This window comes from Pomacea canaliculata, linkage group LG4 (assembly GCF_003073045.1).
Source record: "Pomacea canaliculata isolate SZHN2017 linkage group LG4, ASM307304v1, whole genome shotgun sequence".
NCBI classification, from domain to species: Eukaryota; Metazoa; Mollusca; class Gastropoda; order Architaenioglossa; family Ampullariidae; genus Pomacea; species Pomacea canaliculata.
Genome location: NC_037593.1, coordinates 33,382,375 through 33,399,632, shown reverse-complemented (window position 1 = coordinate 33,399,632; position 17,258 = coordinate 33,382,375). Strand labels below are relative to the sequence as shown.

The window sequence follows — 17,258 nt, the reverse complement described above, 5'->3', positions numbered from 1 at the left end:
GCGTCGCGAACAGAATAAGGATAGAAACTAATGACTTCACCGACGGACGTGAAAGTTTTATTTTATACGAAAGAACTATTTAGCTGCATTGCACATTTTGTACTTATAAATCCTAGAGAACCACTCTTAAAATAAACAATGCATCTTCTGAGAAGGCAGAATGAATTTAGGATTGTTCTCAGAGCGTTTACTTCGTGAACTGCAACTGAGCCTTGACCTGTGAAGTACATGTACTTTGCTCCACCCATTCTCCATTCAGGGACGTGCCTTGCATTTAATTCCATACTATGTAAGCGATGTTGATGACAAAGACAAGAAAACAGTGTGGTTTCATACTCATTCATACTGCTTCTAGCTCCCTATCTGATCTAGGCTAACAGAAACAATAAGAAATTAGTTTGCCTAGTTCCAAGAAGAATGGCAGAAAATGCAGCCCACCTGACTTCAGCTACAGATACTTTACGCCCCAATATTTTTGAGGTGTTGGCTCAAGACAGCCTTATGTCAACCATTCGACCCGCAGGAAAACATTTTATTAGAGTAAGGTTGTAGTTATATATATGTGAGTGTAGTGAGTCATAGTTAAAACCAGATGCAATATAAGAAATATCATTGCTAAATGTGTTTGTATGGATATACATACCAAGAAATGTATTAGGTTGTAGTGACAAATTGCCAGAGTGGTGTTAAAAATGGAAATTTTATTTCAATTAATCATGGTGTGAAGTTATACATGTGGGTAAACATAGCCTGAGATGAACGTGTTAAGTAGAAATGGATGATGAGGTGTAGATAATAAAATAATAAAAGCTTGTGATGAAGAGAAGGACTTGGGGATCAGTTTTGATTGAGATTTTTATTTTGATTTGCATACCTAAAGAGTGGCAGGTAAGGCACAGCATATGGTTGGCATTATTAGGAGGATTTTTTGGATAGGGAGACATTTTTTACAATTGCATAAAGCACTTGTGTGTCCACTTGGAAAATGCAAATGTGATCTATTGTGTCTGTTCTTAAAAAGACAATCAATGTTAGTGGAAAGTTTACAAGGGTGTGCTACTAAATCGCTTGTAGAATTTAAAGATATGTCATATTCCAGTCTGCTGATATTTAAGATTCCTCACTCTGAAGGGAAAGATAATCAGGTGAGACATCTTTCAAATGTAAGATATTTCATCGATGCAGTGAATTTGATATGCATGTATTTTTCTCATCATCACATACGAACACATCTAGAAATTCAGGTCGAGTCCTAGGCAGATGATAGTCCCTACTACTATTGCTATTACATGTACACAATATATGAACAGGGAGATCTGATTATCTTGACAATTTGCCATGTAGATAACAACCATACATATCCTAGCTATAAACATAATAGACAGTTTTAGCTCCCTGACTGCTAATGTATGTCACATAAATACTCCAGGATAGCCACAGTGGGTAATGAGCTTAAATCATGTACATCTCCTGGTGACAGCCTGAACTAATAACTAAACCATATTCCAAGTCCTTTTGTATTATTTCTGTGCATCACACTAATCTAAACTGTTGGGCTGCATATCAAAATTGAAATGTATAATATTGAAAGCCATCAGTGACAGTCATGAAAGTTCCATAGTGTAGTAGTGTGCTTGACTGTAGAGAAAAGATTGCTGGTCTTAAGTACATTGGAGCTTGTGGCTAAAGTCCCCCTGCCATCCAGTTGGCTACCGGGCCTATGAGGGGAGGTAAATGTGGAAGGAGAAGTCAGGTTTAGCCTTCTTCTTCTTCTTCTTCTTCTTCTTTCCTATACGCCCCCAGTGGAGCATAGGGCCGCAACCACACGCCGCCATCGGACCCTGTCCTGGGCGTCCCTTTCCAGCTGGCACCATGTCATGCCAGCTGTCTCTGCCTCTCTGTGGACTGATCTCCTCCACGTCTGTCTGGGTCTCCCAACCTTACGCCTCCCCTGTGGGTTCCAGCCCAGAGCCTGTCGCGTTAAATTGTCGGCTGGCTTTCGTAGGGTGTGGCCAATCCAGCCCCACTTCCGCTTCTTGATGTCTAGGCTGGCAGGGTTTTGGTTGGCTCTCTCCCACAGGTCCGCATTGGAGATCTTCTCAGGCCATCGGATGTTAAAGATGCGGCGCAGACAGTTGTTGATAAATGTCTGTATCTTGTTGGTGATGGCATTTGTCACCCGCCATGTCTCAGATCCATACAGAAGGACTGACTTGACATTGGTATTATAGATGCGGATCTTGGTGTGTAGAGACAAAGCCTTGGAGTTCCAGATAGGTCTTAGGGTGTGGAATGTAAGCCTGGCTTTGTTTATTCGGCTTCTGACATCGTCATCTGTACCTCCGTCTTTGCTGCTGACTATGCTGCCAAGGTAGGTGAAACGGTCAGACTCTGTAATACATTCTCCATGTAGTTGGAGTGGGGCTTCTTGCTTTGTGTTGATCCGCATTACCTCCGTCTTCTTGATGTTGATGTTCAGGCCAGTCATCGCTGCTTCTTCTGCAAGCCGAGTGAGCTTTGTCTGTGCGTGTTGTTGATTGTGGGACAACAGGCTGATGTCATCCGCATAGTCAAGATCCTCGAGCTGTCTGGCGAAGGTCCACTGAACGCCCGTGTTGCTGTTAGAGGTTGTTCTCCTCATGATCCAGTCTATGACGATCAGGAATATTGTTGGTGAGAGCATACAACCTTGCCTCACTCCAGTCCTCACTGCGAAGGGGTCAGACAGTTTTCCCTTGTGTATCACCCGGCATGTCGAGTTCTCATACAACTGCTGGATGATGGCAATGAACTTTGGTGGAAATCCATAGTGCCGCATTAGTTCCCAGATGGTTTCCCTGTCTACGGAGTCAAAGGCCTTCTCAAAATCTACAAAGGTTATGTATAGTGGTGACTGCCATTCGATGGACTGTTCGATAATAATTCGCAGAGTAGCTATTTGGTCGGTACATGATTTTCCCTGCCGAAAGCCTGCCTGTTCTTGCCTAAGTCTCTTATCTAGGGCAGTTTCAGTCGCTCCAGGATGATTTTGGTCAACACCTTGCTTGGAATGGACAACAGCGTAATCCCCCGCCAATTGCTGCACTGTGTCAGGTCACCTTTTTTGGGTAACTTCACTAGGTAGCCAAGCTTCCAGTCTGCTGGAACTTGCTCCTGTTCCCAAATTTTCTTCAGCAGGGGATGCAGCATCTCTGCTGCGGCTGTTGGGTCTGCCTTGAGTGCTTCTGCAGGAATGCCATCTGGGCCTGCCGCCTTTCCAGAATTCAAGGACTTGATGGCTTCGATGATTTCTGTCTTGGTTGGCGGGTTGGTATCTACTTGGAGCTGTTCTGCAGCTGGGGGAATGTCCAAAGTGTTTGTTGGTGGTGGTCGGTTAAGTATTTCATCAAAATGTTCCACCCATCGTGATCTTTGTTCTGCATCCCCGGTGATGACGCTGCCATTCTTATTCTTTATTGGTCTGCATGCATTGGTGTTTTTCTTTCCTGACAGAATTCGTGTAATTTCGTATAGTCTCTTTGTGTTATTTCTCAAAACTGCTTGTTCTGCCTCTTCTGCCATCCTGTGTGCGAACTGTCTCTTGTCGTCCCTTGCGTTCTTCTTCACTTCCTTGTTTATCTCCCAGTATTTTGCTCTAAGCTCATCCTTTTCCTGCTGGTCTTGACATTGGTTGATCTTCTGCTTCAGCTCTTTCCTTTTCTCTATCTTTTGCCAGGTCCCTAAAGTCAGCCATTCCTTGTGCTGTTTACCTTTTTTCCCCAGAACGTGTGTGCAGGCATTCTTCCAGGTCTCTTGTAATCCTGTCCAGTGGTTAGCCACTGTTTCTTCCAGGAGTCCTTCCAGTGTAGCAAATCTGTTTTTAACTTCGCAGTTGAACTCATTTTGCTTTTTACGGTCTCTAAGAAACTGCACATTGAATTTGTGGTGCGGTCTGTCTGATGTGTCGTGGAAAGACTTCAGCTTTATCTTCATGGTTGCCACAAGCAAGTGGTGGTCTGTGGCTACATCTGCACCTCGCTTTACTCTGACATCCAGCAGGCTTCTTCTAAACTGGCGATTAATGGTGATGTGATCGATCTGGTTTTTCTGTATGTCCATCTGGCGAAGTCCAGGTGGTTTTGTGGATGGTTTTGTGTGGAAAAACTGTGCCTCCAATTACAAGGTCGTTGAACAGGCAGAAGTCTGTGAGCAGCTCCCCATTTTCGTTGCAGTTGCCCACACCGTGCTTACCCATGACGTGTTCTTTGTCTTTGTTGTCATTTCCAACTTTGGCATTCATGTCGCCCATTATGATCTTCAGGTCTCGTTTTGGAGTACGAACAACCAGTTCTTGTAGGGAGTTGTAAAAGTCTTCTTTTTCCTCATCGGTAGCTGCGTTGGTAGGTGCATAGCACTGGATTATTGTGATCTTTCTCCCTTTGGAGTTAAACCTGGCTGACATTATTCTTGGGGAGACTGGTTCCCATGCTACCAGTGCTCGTGCGGCCTCTGGTGTCATGAGCACTGCAACTCCTTGTGTGTGTTCATGGTCAAGGTCGTCATGTCCGGAGTAGAGAACAGTCTCCCCTGACGAAAGTCTGGTCTGACCGTTGCCATTCCACCTTGTCTCGCACAGGCCGAGGAGCTTGATGTTATAGTTTTTCATCTCCCGTGCTATCTGAGCTGCTTTTCCACTCTCGTTTAGGGTTCGGATATTCCAGGTCCCTATCCTGGTTTTTGCCTTGGCCGTGAGAAGATGGGTCGGCGAGCTGGCTTCCCGAGGGCTTTCACCAGCACGCGTCATAAGCCCCTCCGAAGAGGAATCTTCCAGTCGAGGCTCCAAATTTACAGTTATTGTGCTTGCGGTTTCTGTAACAATAACTTTTTTACATGGTCAGGTTGTTAGCCCAACCACAACCTAATTTACCCTGTGTGACCCCGGGGTATGTATGCTTGCCTAGCAAGCACTGTAAGAATAGGGTCACTCAGCCATCCAGCCAGGCGTGTCGTAAGAGGCGACGAAGGTGGACACCTCACCTAGAGGTAAATTAGGTTTAGCCTTCTACTTGCTATATTTTGATTTTGCTTATTAAGTATTCATCTATTCACCAATTTATTATTTTGTTAACTTGTTTCTCTGTTATGATATAATTTTTCTGCAGGTACTTGCAGAGAATCACCCAGCAACATTTGGCTGGTTCTTGCGATGGTATGATGAAATGTTCACGGTCTTGGATTTTCTTGTGCAGCATCACTATGTGCAAAAGTATAGTAAGTTGATATTGTTTATTAGTATTGTTGTTGCTTTTGTCTGGTAAATATAGTGATTCTGATAGTCTAATGAAAACTTTGAATCAGGATCACCATAGAGAATAACATTTACATGAACACATTATCAACAGGGTAGTCTGTGTGTGCATTTTCTGAAAGGTTGTTGATACTGAGCTTTAGCGATAAAGTTGTGACAAGAATTATCTCCTTACACTTCAGGGTTTACTTTTTAGTTACCAAGTGAACATGATTTTTTGGACTATACATTTGAGCAAATTGTATATGGTTAGTAATGTTTTAAGTGCTTCTCCTGCAGGTGCTTCATTTGCTGAGAACTTCTATGACTTAAAAAGAGTTCCTTCCGGTGATTCTGCAGGAGAAAAACTGAGTAAAACACTGCAGTGGAGGTCTATACTTAATTTGGTCAGCTGCCTTTCCACTCTTAAAGATGTTCAGATGACAATTTCAGATGTTCTTTCCCACTTATAATAGGTGCTTGCACATTTTGGGATTCACATTCTGTGAAAAATCAGTCCACTTCAGTTTTTGTTTTTTGTTTTTTGCCATATATAGCATTTCATAGGAATTTATAAAGTTGCAAACTTACGATTTTCATCACCTATAGGGCAAGAAAATCCCTAATCTTAAAGACTAAAAATGTTCAAATATGACAAAAGTTATTCTAGCTCCCATTAGTACCGTTTCCATCTCTATTGTATGGGGAACATCTGTTAGAAACTCTTGATAAACAAGCTAACAGTTTACAGTTATACTTATTTGTATATGAGCAAGTAAATGATTGTATCCATCTGTGACCATGTAAAATGCTGATACACAGAAGACTGGCATACCAGACTGCAATTGCTCACCAATAGTTTTCCTGCATCATCAGCCTTCTTTTTCCACTATATTTATTTTCAGCAGGAAAATTCAGTTTGCATTGCTTGAGTCACAATTATGTATAATATCTGTAACATAATTTGCTTTTCATTTGAAGGTTGGCGTTCCATACCTGAAGCAGAAACTAGAGCAGTTGTTTCAAGACCTAAAGTACAAAGAGGATATGCTCCCTAGAGGTGTAAGCAACCTGGAGCTGCTGCAGTTGTGTGTGGTGCAAGTGATGGCGTTTTTGTCTGTGTGGTGCAAGTGATGCCATTTTTTTATATATATATATTTGTAGATTGTACGAAATTTTGTTTCAGATATGTTTTTCATTGTGATTAAAATATGAGACAGTATTTTTTTTATGGTTGGTTTAAAAATATACAATCCAGGACTGTATGTCTAGAAAGATATCCAGGAATTCATATTTTTTAATGTGCTTTTGCATGGTTTGTTTTCTCCAATCTGTAGATGTGCACTTATGTAAACCTTATTTTTTGGAGCATGGCCGCATAGGGGGAGTGGTATGTAAATTCTTTGCTTGCCCACATTGTCACTTTCAGATTTTGTAATTTTTATTTTTTGTTTTTGTTTAGCCTGATGCTCCTCTGAAAGCAAGACTTTGCAGAGCATTTTTGGGTATCTATCCCTTCATACATATGCTGTGGGAAGGGGTGGCTTTGTGGCACATCTTGGCATATGCTTTCAAGCAGAGTTGCTGGCATTCATTTCCGATGCATCTTTCTGGTACAGAGCTCCGACATCGCACAGAAGATGATGCAGAGTTTGTCATCGCTGACATGGCATGGACAGAAGTGGTGTGAGTATTGTTAGGTGTGAGCAAGTGTTGTTCTGTGCAACTGTTGTTGGATGTATCATTGGGTGTGAGTTTTGTTAGGTGTGACCGAGTATTGTTATGTGTGAGTGATTATTGTTGGGTGTATCTTTGTTTCCCTCATTTTACGAGGACATCATTGTGTAGTTGAAAAAGGTGATTGTAAAGAAATCAAAAAAACAAAGTTCATAAAAACTATAACAATTTTCTTTCCTATTCCAGGCCTAGGAGAAACATAGGATTCGCAGCTGTAAAGCTTTTGCAGGGTGTAGTGTCAGCGTTGTCTACTGGCTTATCTGTTAGCATCTTTTTTCTTCAGTTTTTAGACTGGTGGTACAACAGTGATGCCAGTGCTCCATCTTTGACTGCTTTGCCCATGCCAAGTCCACCACAGGTCTGATGTTTATGCATGATGTACTCCATGCTGGTCACATTAAACAATGCACCCTTTTATCCTGTAGGCACTTAACACATACACAAAGACTGGACATACCTGTTCACTATCGCCAAAAACAAGTGTGTCAGGCCTTAATTGTCGGCTGCCACATCTGTCCATGTGTTCCCCCTAATGACAGGTACCAGTCTAAGGACAACTGACTAACACATACTGTAACAGCCTAACAGGTACAGTACGCTGGTAGCACACTTTGTTTTCCACTCTGAAGATGGAGGTTGCATGATCATTTCAACCATAAAAGTGGTGGTTAGTCCATGATGTGAGGATTAGTAAATTAGTAAGCACAAGAAATAAAAGTGACACACAGAACACAGAATATGCCAACTAGTTGAATCAGTGACAGTCCATCAAATAAGAAAAATACACATATATGGAACCAAAAAATGGCTACAGATTGTCACTAACATCCACTAAGTGCAGCTGCAGAAAATTACTCTTCCCTCACCACAAACTGGTGTGTGATTATTGCTTTTTACTTTACTACTACTTTAGGCTCTTTTTCGTTTTTCTTCATGTTGATACAGTGTTATCATTGCTTTTTACTTTAATAATACATGTACTTAGGCTTTTTTTTCTTCATGGAAATACAGCGATTCTTTTTATATTTTTCAGAGAGGATCAACTGAAGCTTCACGTCCTTATGTTTGTCCCCTGTGTACAAGGACACGCACAAATGAAACAGCCCTTGCTGTGTCAGGGTAATGCCTTTTTCATTCATTTTTCAGCATAAAGATAACATACTTCTCAGAGTAAGTTAACTGAAGTCAAACAGATGCTACTAGTTTAGCTTGCACACATTGAACAGACAAGCTTTGTTTTATTGCAGGTACGTGTTCTGCTTTCCCTGTATTCATGAGTACATCAGAATTCATGGTTGCTGCCCTGTGACTGGAATTCCAGCAAAGACAGAACATCTAATTAAAATATATCTTCCAGACTCATAGTGCATTACATCCTACTGGACATTAAATGAATCACATCATGTGTGGGAGAAGGAGATGCCGGCAGCAAAAAAGTGTTTTAAATATGACTAGATCCTGTCAAAAAAAAAAACAAACCCCTAATTAATCCAATGTCTCATCAAACTGGAATAATGTTCACTTCAAATGCATTGTAGCAGAGGTGTGATATTAAACATCCCAACACAGTTGTGGTAGAATGATTGGGGTGTGCATGCCTGTCATTGTGGGGAACCAAGACACTAGAAGGGCGGATGTTAGAGTTTAAAGTTAAGGTAGTGTAGCAGTGGGGATGAGTTAGGGTTTAAGGTGTGTTAACTATAACAACTGTGGAGCTGAAAAGATTTTGGCTTGGATTTTGTAAGGGAGCTAAAAAACAGATGTCAGGAAAATTCTGGTTGGGAGCTGAGGATCCCAGGCAAACTCCCTGTGAATTATAAAATACTCTGAAGCAAAACAATGAAGTAAAATAAAACCCACTGGGTTTACTAGGTAAAAAAAATGTACTTCAGAACTTTCTAATTATATTTTAGTCATGTACATGTCAAAGAGGAGAAAATGCATAGACACATCCTTTATCTCACCTCTGCTCTCCTTCTTCTAACAGATAAGCTTAGATCTTTAGCTTAGTACATATGCACACCAGCTGGTCACATCATCTATAAGTTGGGCAGAAAGAAATTGAGAAAGCAGACAGAGTACTTAATCTACACATGTATGCAACAGTAATGAGGTAATGAACACAAATGGTAATTATGCCGAAAACTGCAACAATGTACCTGTGATGTTTGTTCTTTGTAAATCCACAACTGAAATGCACACAAGTCACATCATTCAAACACACTTGTATTTGTTTTAACAATCCAACATGAAGGTAAGCACTTAAGTGTGTTTCACTGCACACATTTGCACATTCTCCCTCTGCCCACATGGTCCTGCACTTAATACATTTTATGAAAGCTTGCCAGAAAGAGATGCAAATGCTGCAAGGTAACCTTGAGCAAAATGTCAAGACCTTGCATGAAAGTGCTACTCAAACTTGAAGCAATTCATATACTTTTTTTTTTCTTTTTTTGTATTTAGCTCTATAACATCCGAGACAAAACAATTTTCAGTGAAACCAACACAGAGCAGCAGTATAAAAATCTCAGTACACTACAAAACACATGCATTCTTTGGATCACAACCTGTGATGGCAACAGATGATGTAGACAGCTGAAAGGGATATTATTACTTAACAAAAGATCTGATGCAAAAAGAGGCTCAAAGGTTATTTAGCTACTTCAGTTTTTTTTTCACAGGTATGAAAATAATCATTAGTGGAAGGCTATGGCTTAAAAATCTGTCAACCGTCTAAGGCCACTTATGAGCATCAGTCGTAAGCAACACAACAAGATGGCACCAAACAGTGGCTTCACTTTGAATAGCACCAAGAAGCAATGTCTGGTGGTAATTCACTGCTCTAACAAAATAATTTGGACAGGATTGGGTCTGAACTCATGCTAAAGAAACAAACCACTGTAACTGTACTGAAGACAGTGCTATCTGACTCAAAGTAGCTGTTACATTTGAAAGACCAAGTCAGCATGAATGGAATACAACAAAGCAGAGCTTGCTAGACTGTATCATTCCTCCAGTACCCACTGTTAGCAGGACTCAAATGATGCTGCATACTGGTCTGTCGTGGTAACACATCCTGCATACATATATCACTCTTGCCCAACATTCCATTCATGCCAGCATGATTCAAGAGTCCGACAAGCAATACAGAAGAGAAAAAGGATTTTTCTCTCTTCTCAAAAGTCATACTACCTCCACCTTTTCTTAAGGGTGGGACAATTGACAGTAAACTGTGTACAGATGTTAATAGCATGGCAATAGGACACTAGATATTATTAATATACATGCTTCATAAAGGCAGCTTTGAGAAAAAGTAATTATTTAATCTTGAAGACAAACTTCATCTTATACAAAATACACAAGCTATGACAAAGCTAATGTGTCCTGAGCATAGTTACATTCTGCTTGACAACCTCTCAGTTTTCAAGCCATTAAGTCCGCAGATTTGAAAAAGAAAAAACATTTCACAGCATTACAAACTCTCCTCTCCTTCATGAATTTCCTTCAAACTAAGTACTTCAATTTTGCCTTTCCCTCTTGTATCCTCCCTCACAAGTTCGTCTAACTCTCTGTAGCAGCCTGGATCCACAAGTACAACCTGTCAAGAAATTTTAAATGAGATATGAGAGTTATCTTTCCTTTAATGCTTACATGCACTATAGACACCCATGCGATCATACTCCAACGCAAAATCTTTTAATATATGAATGCAAAACTGTTACACACATACAAAGGTTACATCAGTTACATACCAACATCAAGAAGCTGCAGCTTGCCAAATATCAACCTTCTATCTCAACAAAACTTATACAAGATGTCTCAACACCCTTGTTCTCTGTTTATGTGTGTATTGTGTGACAGAATTTTGGGGTTCACTGCTTCTACCTTCGCTTCAGAAACCTCAATCCAAGGAAGAATTTGGATGGAATCTCACATGCTTCAGAAAGTCAGTATGAAACTGGATCAAAGGTATCCATTTGTCTCTTGAAAAAAAAATATAGAGATCTGCCTACATGAGATCTAGCTAGGGAGTCTTCAAGAACTCCAAATGACTCTAGAAAACTGTAAAGCATTTCACCTCTTACAATACAGCCTACAAATGTGGCCATCACTCTCTTGCGTGAACAGTTAGACTTCTGTGTCTGTTCCTTCTAACGCTTTTACAGCGAATTCTGCAGGAATGGGCCTATAGAACATGTACTGGAGCTGGATTTGACAATAACAGTATATTTTATGTAGAGTATTGCAGGAATATTAAATAGTGCCGATCCTTCCACTGAATTTTATTTGGATTATGAGTTGAATATTGAATATCAAATAAGTTCACTCACCATTTCCAAATCATCTTCAAATTCATCTTCTTCAACTTTGGTGGACAGCTTCTTGACTTTTTCACGCACTTTATGCCCTTCCTTAGCTGAACAGAGGAAATCACGGCCATAAAATGATTGTAATACTCTGTTAATGTGATACCTGGTACTTAAAAACTCGGGATGTGCAAGATATGATAAAGCTTAAAGTTGAGCTAAACTTTGTACCTCACTCCAACATTGTATTTCATTCAAAGGCACATGCAGACTGACAAAACTCTAGGAAGAAGGGATGGACTAGATCAGTGGTGTCCAACCTTTTTTCGCCTGAGGGCTATACTGGACATGATATAAAATCTTGCGTGCCAGAACATATGGTGGTTTTACCAGAATCATGATATTAAAAATGAAATTATGTTGTGTCTGGTTAAAATGAGCGGGCCAGATGAGGCACTTCCATGGGCCAGATGTGGTCAGTAGGCCATAGCTTGGGCACCTCTGGACTAGATAGTCTGAGGGAGAGAAAGTATTGGCTTTCAAATGTGAAGGAGTAGACTGTTTATTCCACACAGGACCTACTCCACTGATCACAGGGCTTAATGTCAAGCTTCGTCAGCAGCTTGGTCTATCCAGTTATTCTCCCTTGATATTGAATATCAGTGGATCATAACTGTTCCTCAACTGGTACTAGTCAAGGGATGAATGAATGAAGAAAAAGTTACTATTTGTATCAAACTAAATATATCAAAGTTTCATTTGTTCAGTTAAAGAGATGGGTAACATATCATGTCTTAATTCCTGCTTTTTATGATACAATTTTATTTCTAATCATTAGCATTATGATAACATATACTACTTTACCTGGAATCACCAGACGTAGCCTCATGTAAGCTCTCTGAATCTTCAAGGCCTCTTTTTCAGTCAGCTGGCGTATTACTTCAAGAGCCTGAAGCAAAAAGTTAAGCTCAGCCTTATTTTGAAATATTGTTTAAATAAGAGACCTAGCAAAACTAAGTAGTTTCTTTAGCACACAAGATGTCCATGTAACATGCATGTCAATGCTATGTTGTTAAGACAAAAAAAAAAAATAGATTAAGAACAATTATGTTGTGCTATTAGAATTTATGCAGCTTGAAAATGGCTTCATATTATGCTGCCCATCCAAGCCAGCAGCTGTGCCTAAAGTTCTTTTATAAACAGTGACCTGGCAAGTCATCATTTCTACTGTCTTTAAAGGTCTAGTGGCATGCCCGCCCCCTTATGACTGGAAGACAGAAATAGGTCAAACGTGACATCACATTTGTCCACAGATAAACCTAATTAGCTTATGGTCCCAGCTCTCCCAGTGATTGTAAAATTAACAACATAAGCACCCTGATGCCTGTATTGCTGGCCTTTTACTGTGAATGGTATGCACTTGCACACAGGTATCTCAATAACAGAAAAGGGTGCTCCTCCATATTTTGGGAAATAGTATATTTCACTTTTACCCATGTCCCAGTCATTAAAAAGAAAAAGTTGCACCCCAACCCTTTAAGTTAAATCTTAAGAGCACGTTGGATGTTTGCTGACTGTTTCCTAAAGGCTTCCTGTTAACGCGATCTGTAAACATGAGCATGGTCACTCATGGCTGTTGACTTAAGTTGGTTTGGGATAATGGGCTATTGAAATTAGCATCACATTTCTCATCAATAGCTAGGTAATATAAAGATATTCGGAGCATTTTTGAAGAATGTGTAAAGTAGTTTAATTTAGCAGTTACTTCATAACATACATTCCTCTCTAGTTTTGTTTATTATTTTGTCCTTTGAGCATTTTCTCACCTGCTGCTTACTGTTCTTGTGTGGCTTGACTGAGAAATGTAAATCTCGCATGGCTTTTTCTATCATTGTGACAGGGTATGGTCGATTTGTATCTGGATTAACACATTTATCTGCAACAATTGTTGCGATGTCTCGAAACATTGACTCCAGTTGTACATGCCGTTCTTTTTCTGTTACTTGCAGCTCACCTTTTGCCAAGATCTACATAAAACAACATGGATAATTCAATGCATTACTACTTGAACAGCTTATTGATATCTTTACACCTCTCTTATTTTCACTCTATACATGTATCACACACACACCAGTAGCTCACTATACACAAATATACATCTCTTTCTTTAAAAAGTTACTTGGGTGGCCTGCATGATGCCAATTTAAGATGCTTCAACAGGGGTGCTGGTTATGATCCCATTGAACAGCAGGGAGATGAAAAGAGAACAGAAGAGAGTGAGGCATGTAGGCCTGACGAGAGGGAGGGGAAGGGAGAGTGTGTACCTGGGCCCACAGCTGTGGAGGGGTCCAGCCTTAATAATTTTTGGTTCATTTTTCTTTTAAACAAAAATGAAAAAAAGGCATCACGAGGATAAAAAAAATAAAGCTAGACTTCAAAGAATGGTATAAAGCTTCACCACTGTTAAAGCTACAGCTACCTCCAATAATTGTACCCAAATCTGTGACGACTATGACATCGGACACACATTAGGGTGAAGGATATAAACCTTGCATTGTCTTTAATATGTCGATTTTTTTGCGTCCACTGGTGACATTTTCCTAGAGAAATGGTGTGAACTGACCACTCACATGAATACAGCTCTAAACTGCTCATCTTATGAAGTGTTGTAGATCCTAGTTGTATGTATTTTTCCTGACATTTGCTATTTAACATTGCTAAATGAAGCGTAGACATTGCCAGTCGAATTATAACTAATAAGCATATTGTTATATACAGGTAATAAATTTAACGAACAATTACAATTAATGATTAATGTAAGGGGCCCAGAAAGATTGTCTGCTCGGGGCCTGTGCTGGCTTTCAGCAGGCCTGGAGTTGTGTGTCATTTATAAACAATGTGACATGGATGGTGGTGGAGGGGATGTTTTAATTACAGGGTTTTTTTTTTGTGTCAGTTAAAATTAGGCCCAGAAGGTAATGTTCATGCTTTCACATGTCACACAAGTAACATTTGTCCTCTCAATGTTTTTTCAATTAAGCACAGCAAATTTAACTTAAGACTTTCATACCATTACCTTTGTCATATTATAAATGTAGGCTCTTAATGACACAAGTGACAACTCTAAACATGAACTTCACTGACCTCCAAGCATATCTCTTCTTGGTTATCTGTACCAAAAATCTTTTTCAGCTCCTCTGTCTTTGCAAATTCTCCCTTTGAAACATTCATGAACACACTTTTTGTCTGAAGCACTTCATCAATATCTGTTTCTCTGGGAGACATAAATAGCATCTGCACTATAAAATCTATACCTCTTCTCTTTTTCATATTGCAATGTAATTTGAGAACAGACTGAGTAATCAACAGCAGTAGCAGGGACCAGGTCTTCTGCGCCTAGGCCTTTTTCATGATCTGTTACAGGTCCTCTCCTATTTTCATTTTGATACACATATCTGAAGACTTTCACTGATAACAAAAAAATCTTAAAAACGATTTACAAAATTTGGAAATCTGTCAGCGTTTGCACAAAAATTTAATATTAATGGAAAATGCATTAAATAATGGTACAACTTTTTGTAAGAAGAATTTTGTTATATTTATATGGCAATGCTTAATAAAAAAAATATTACTCTCAGAATTATGTTATATCAAAACTTCAAAACCAGAAATCAGACTTGGAAAAGAACAGTAGAGAGCGAGGCAAAGGACACTGGAACCACCTGGGCCCAACTGAAGGGGGCTGACCTATACCGGGTCCGCTGGCGAGGTGATGTCGTGGCCCTATGCTCCTCAAAGGAACAACAAGGAATAAACTAACTAAAACTTCAAAACAATAAGCCTAATCAGCCACCCAAGTAAAGCCATGGTGAAGGTAATACAGAATCACATTAGTATCACCACCAAGGAACTGCTAGTAAAACAGGCTGACTTCAGACCATGTAGGAGCACAGTTGAGGAGATCTTCAACTGTGGCATCTTGATAGTGAAGTATCTTCAATATCAGTGAGACCTACATAACTTCATAGACTTTAATGAGGCTTTAGACAGAGTTTGAAAAAGGAGCTATGGCATGTGATGCAAAAATTCAACATCAAAGATGGTTGCATCTATGCCATTAAATCACTGTATAAGAGCTCAACGAGCGCAGTACTGGTGGATAACCGAATGGCAGCTTTCTTTCACACAATAGGTGTCCATCAGGGGGTGCCCCCTATCACCTGCCCTGTTCAGCATCTATTTAGAGAACATCATGAGTAAAATCCTCAATGACTGTCACACTTCCATTCCTACTGGCAGAATGCCAATTTGCGGTCTACGCTTTGTAGATGACATCAATCTGATAGCAGGCACCAACAGAGAATTGCAAAATCTTACCAGCAGACTGACAGTTTGAACGCATATGAAGTGGATACTGGCACTGTGTACAATGTAAAGTCATGGTCAATGGCAACGGCAATAACATGAGCATGGTTTGAATTTCACTCAACACTAGTTCCATCCCTCTAAAAGGCTGCCAGACTGTTACAAAGAGCAAATAATAATAATAAGCATGTGATTTATATAGCACATAATCATGCTCACAAAAGACCATGCTCTCAGTGCCTCAGATAAGCAGCAGGAATGGACAGAATACAAAATATGGAAGGAGAAACAACTATGCAGACAATAAGTATGGTGGGTGGGAATTAGTGTTTTACGCTGAGCCAGCGGCTAAGGTTATATCACAGCAAGGCAGAAAGCCCTGTAAACAGATGCCACATGCAGAGAAATAAACATGCCTGTGATGAGAACCAAGGTCAGCCAACCCTCACTGCATTGGTGACAGGCAATAACTGTTGTGCCACCATACCGCCCCTTAGACAAGTAACAATAGAGGAACATAGAAAAGACAAAGGGGAATCAGGGAACAAACAATAAGGATGAAGAATGTAAGGTGGACTAGTCAATTGACTATAATAACAACTATTGACAGCTTTGTCGACTGGTGTGAGGAGTAATGGCATCACATTGAACTGAATTGAAAGACCTCTGTGCATGAAAAAAGAAGTCTTCTGTTTGTCATTCTCATCCATCTTAACCCGAAAAAAAAACCCTTTATCTGAATCTAAAGTTGTAACCAATAGAAACTAAACACCAATGAGTCACCAATATGAGGAAGAGGATGTATTCTTCTAAGTACACTCGTTCAGATTTCTGAATCTCACAAGCCCATTTTCATTCTTTAGTAATACAACATAAGCAGACCAAGGATTATCAATAGGCAAAATGCTGTCTTTTAGCATTCACGTCTACATTTTCCTTCAGCAACAAAGGCAAACAACATGGAGCCAGTTTTACCGATTTATGACATCCCGTTTTGATTGTATGCCTAACTCTCCCTGTCTTACCGACTTTGTCTTCTGGACACTCAATTTAAATTCAAATTAACATATTCCTTAGTTTCTATTTCGAACTGTTGCCAAGTTTTGACTACATTTTGAGGAGACAAAACATCCCACCGTTACTTTTTGTATTAGAAAGGCATCTAACAATGAATGAAACAATTAAGCTTCTTGCTCATTATTGAAAGTAAAACGATAAATGTCGTTGCCGATACTAAGAGATGTAATTAGAGCGATCACTATGACCTGATCTAGTCATAATCTCTGATGACGAAGGTCGGATTTGCTTACACTTTGCTTCTCCATGACGAGACCTTATTTGGGTAACACGCAATTTCGAAACGCTTGCCCCCTTTCTTCAGTCTCACGACAGCCACGTTTGTCAGACGTTTCTGGTTCGTGGGCTGTTTCAGAGGCATGATGAGGTCACTGTCAGTATTTCTTTCTGTCTTGTCAGCCTTACAAAAGGCTATAAAGTTTGCGAGGTGCTATTGCACCATTCGGTTCCAGTAGACGATGTTTTCTCTCTCCGGAAGTTAGAAACTAATGTTTTCCCGGGACTGA

General features: G+C 40.0%; 2 protein-coding genes across 3 annotated transcripts; one reads left to right on the top strand and one right to left on the bottom strand.

Annotated features, from left to right (window-relative positions):
- Nucleotides 1–11: 11 nt before the first annotated feature.
- LOC112563282 (peroxisome assembly protein 12-like) lies at nucleotides 12–8,885 on the top strand. 2 transcript variants are annotated; one of them, XM_025237127.1, is made up of 8 exons: nucleotides 12–540; nucleotides 5,142–5,250; nucleotides 5,567–5,673; nucleotides 6,248–6,328; nucleotides 6,729–6,952; nucleotides 7,190–7,361; nucleotides 8,037–8,122; nucleotides 8,251–8,586. In XM_025237127.1, the coding sequence occupies exons 1-8, from the start codon at nucleotides 418–420 to the stop codon at nucleotides 8,366–8,368; spliced, it is 1,020 nt and encodes a 339-aa protein (XP_025092912.1). In that variant the 5' UTR covers nucleotides 12–417; the 3' UTR covers nucleotides 8,369–8,586. The 2 variants fall into 2 exon arrangements, with proteins under 2 accessions (XP_025092912.1, XP_025092913.1); XM_025237128.1 differs by lacking the exon at nucleotides 12–540 and adding an exon at nucleotides 554–1,753 and having other exon boundaries at nucleotides 5,032–5,250; nucleotides 8,251–8,885.
- Nucleotides 8,886–9,211: 326 nt separating this feature from the next.
- LOC112563283 (ribosome maturation protein SBDS-like) lies at nucleotides 9,212–17,252 on the bottom strand. Its single transcript, XM_025237129.1, has 6 exons — nucleotides 16,986–17,252; nucleotides 14,455–14,584; nucleotides 13,137–13,337; nucleotides 12,175–12,259; nucleotides 11,335–11,420; nucleotides 9,212–10,601 (listed from the first exon to the last, which is right to left on the bottom strand). The coding sequence occupies exons 1-6, from the start codon at nucleotides 17,111–17,113 to the stop codon at nucleotides 10,476–10,478; spliced, it is 756 nt and encodes a 251-aa protein (XP_025092914.1). The 5' UTR covers nucleotides 17,114–17,252; the 3' UTR covers nucleotides 9,212–10,475.
- Nucleotides 17,253–17,258: the final 6 nt, after the last annotated feature.

Bases quoted from the DNA above. Each gene is read 5' to 3' on its own strand.
- LOC112563282 (XM_025237127.1), top strand. From the start codon at position 418: ATGGCAGAAAATGCAGCCCACCTGACTTCAGCTACAGATACTTTACGC. The intron at 6,329-6,728 runs GTAAGCAACCTG...GTTTTTGTTTAG, and splicing joins AGGATATGCTCCCTAGAGGT to CCTGATGCTCCTCTGAAAGC. The intron at 7,362-8,036 runs GTCTGATGTTTA...TATATTTTTCAG, and splicing joins CCATGCCAAGTCCACCACAG to AGAGGATCAACTGAAGCTTC.
- LOC112563283 (XM_025237129.1), bottom strand. From the start codon at position 17,113: ATGCCTCTGAAACAGCCCACGAACCAGAAACGTCTGACAAACGTGGCT. The intron at 14,585-16,985 runs GTAAGCAAATCC...TATGTCTCCCAG, and splicing joins TCGTCATGGAGAAGCAAAGT to AGAAACAGATATTGATGAAG. The intron at 11,421-12,174 runs GTAAAGTAGTAT...TCCTCTGTTCAG, and splicing joins GCTACGTCTGGTGATTCCAG to CTAAGGAAGGGCATAAAGTG.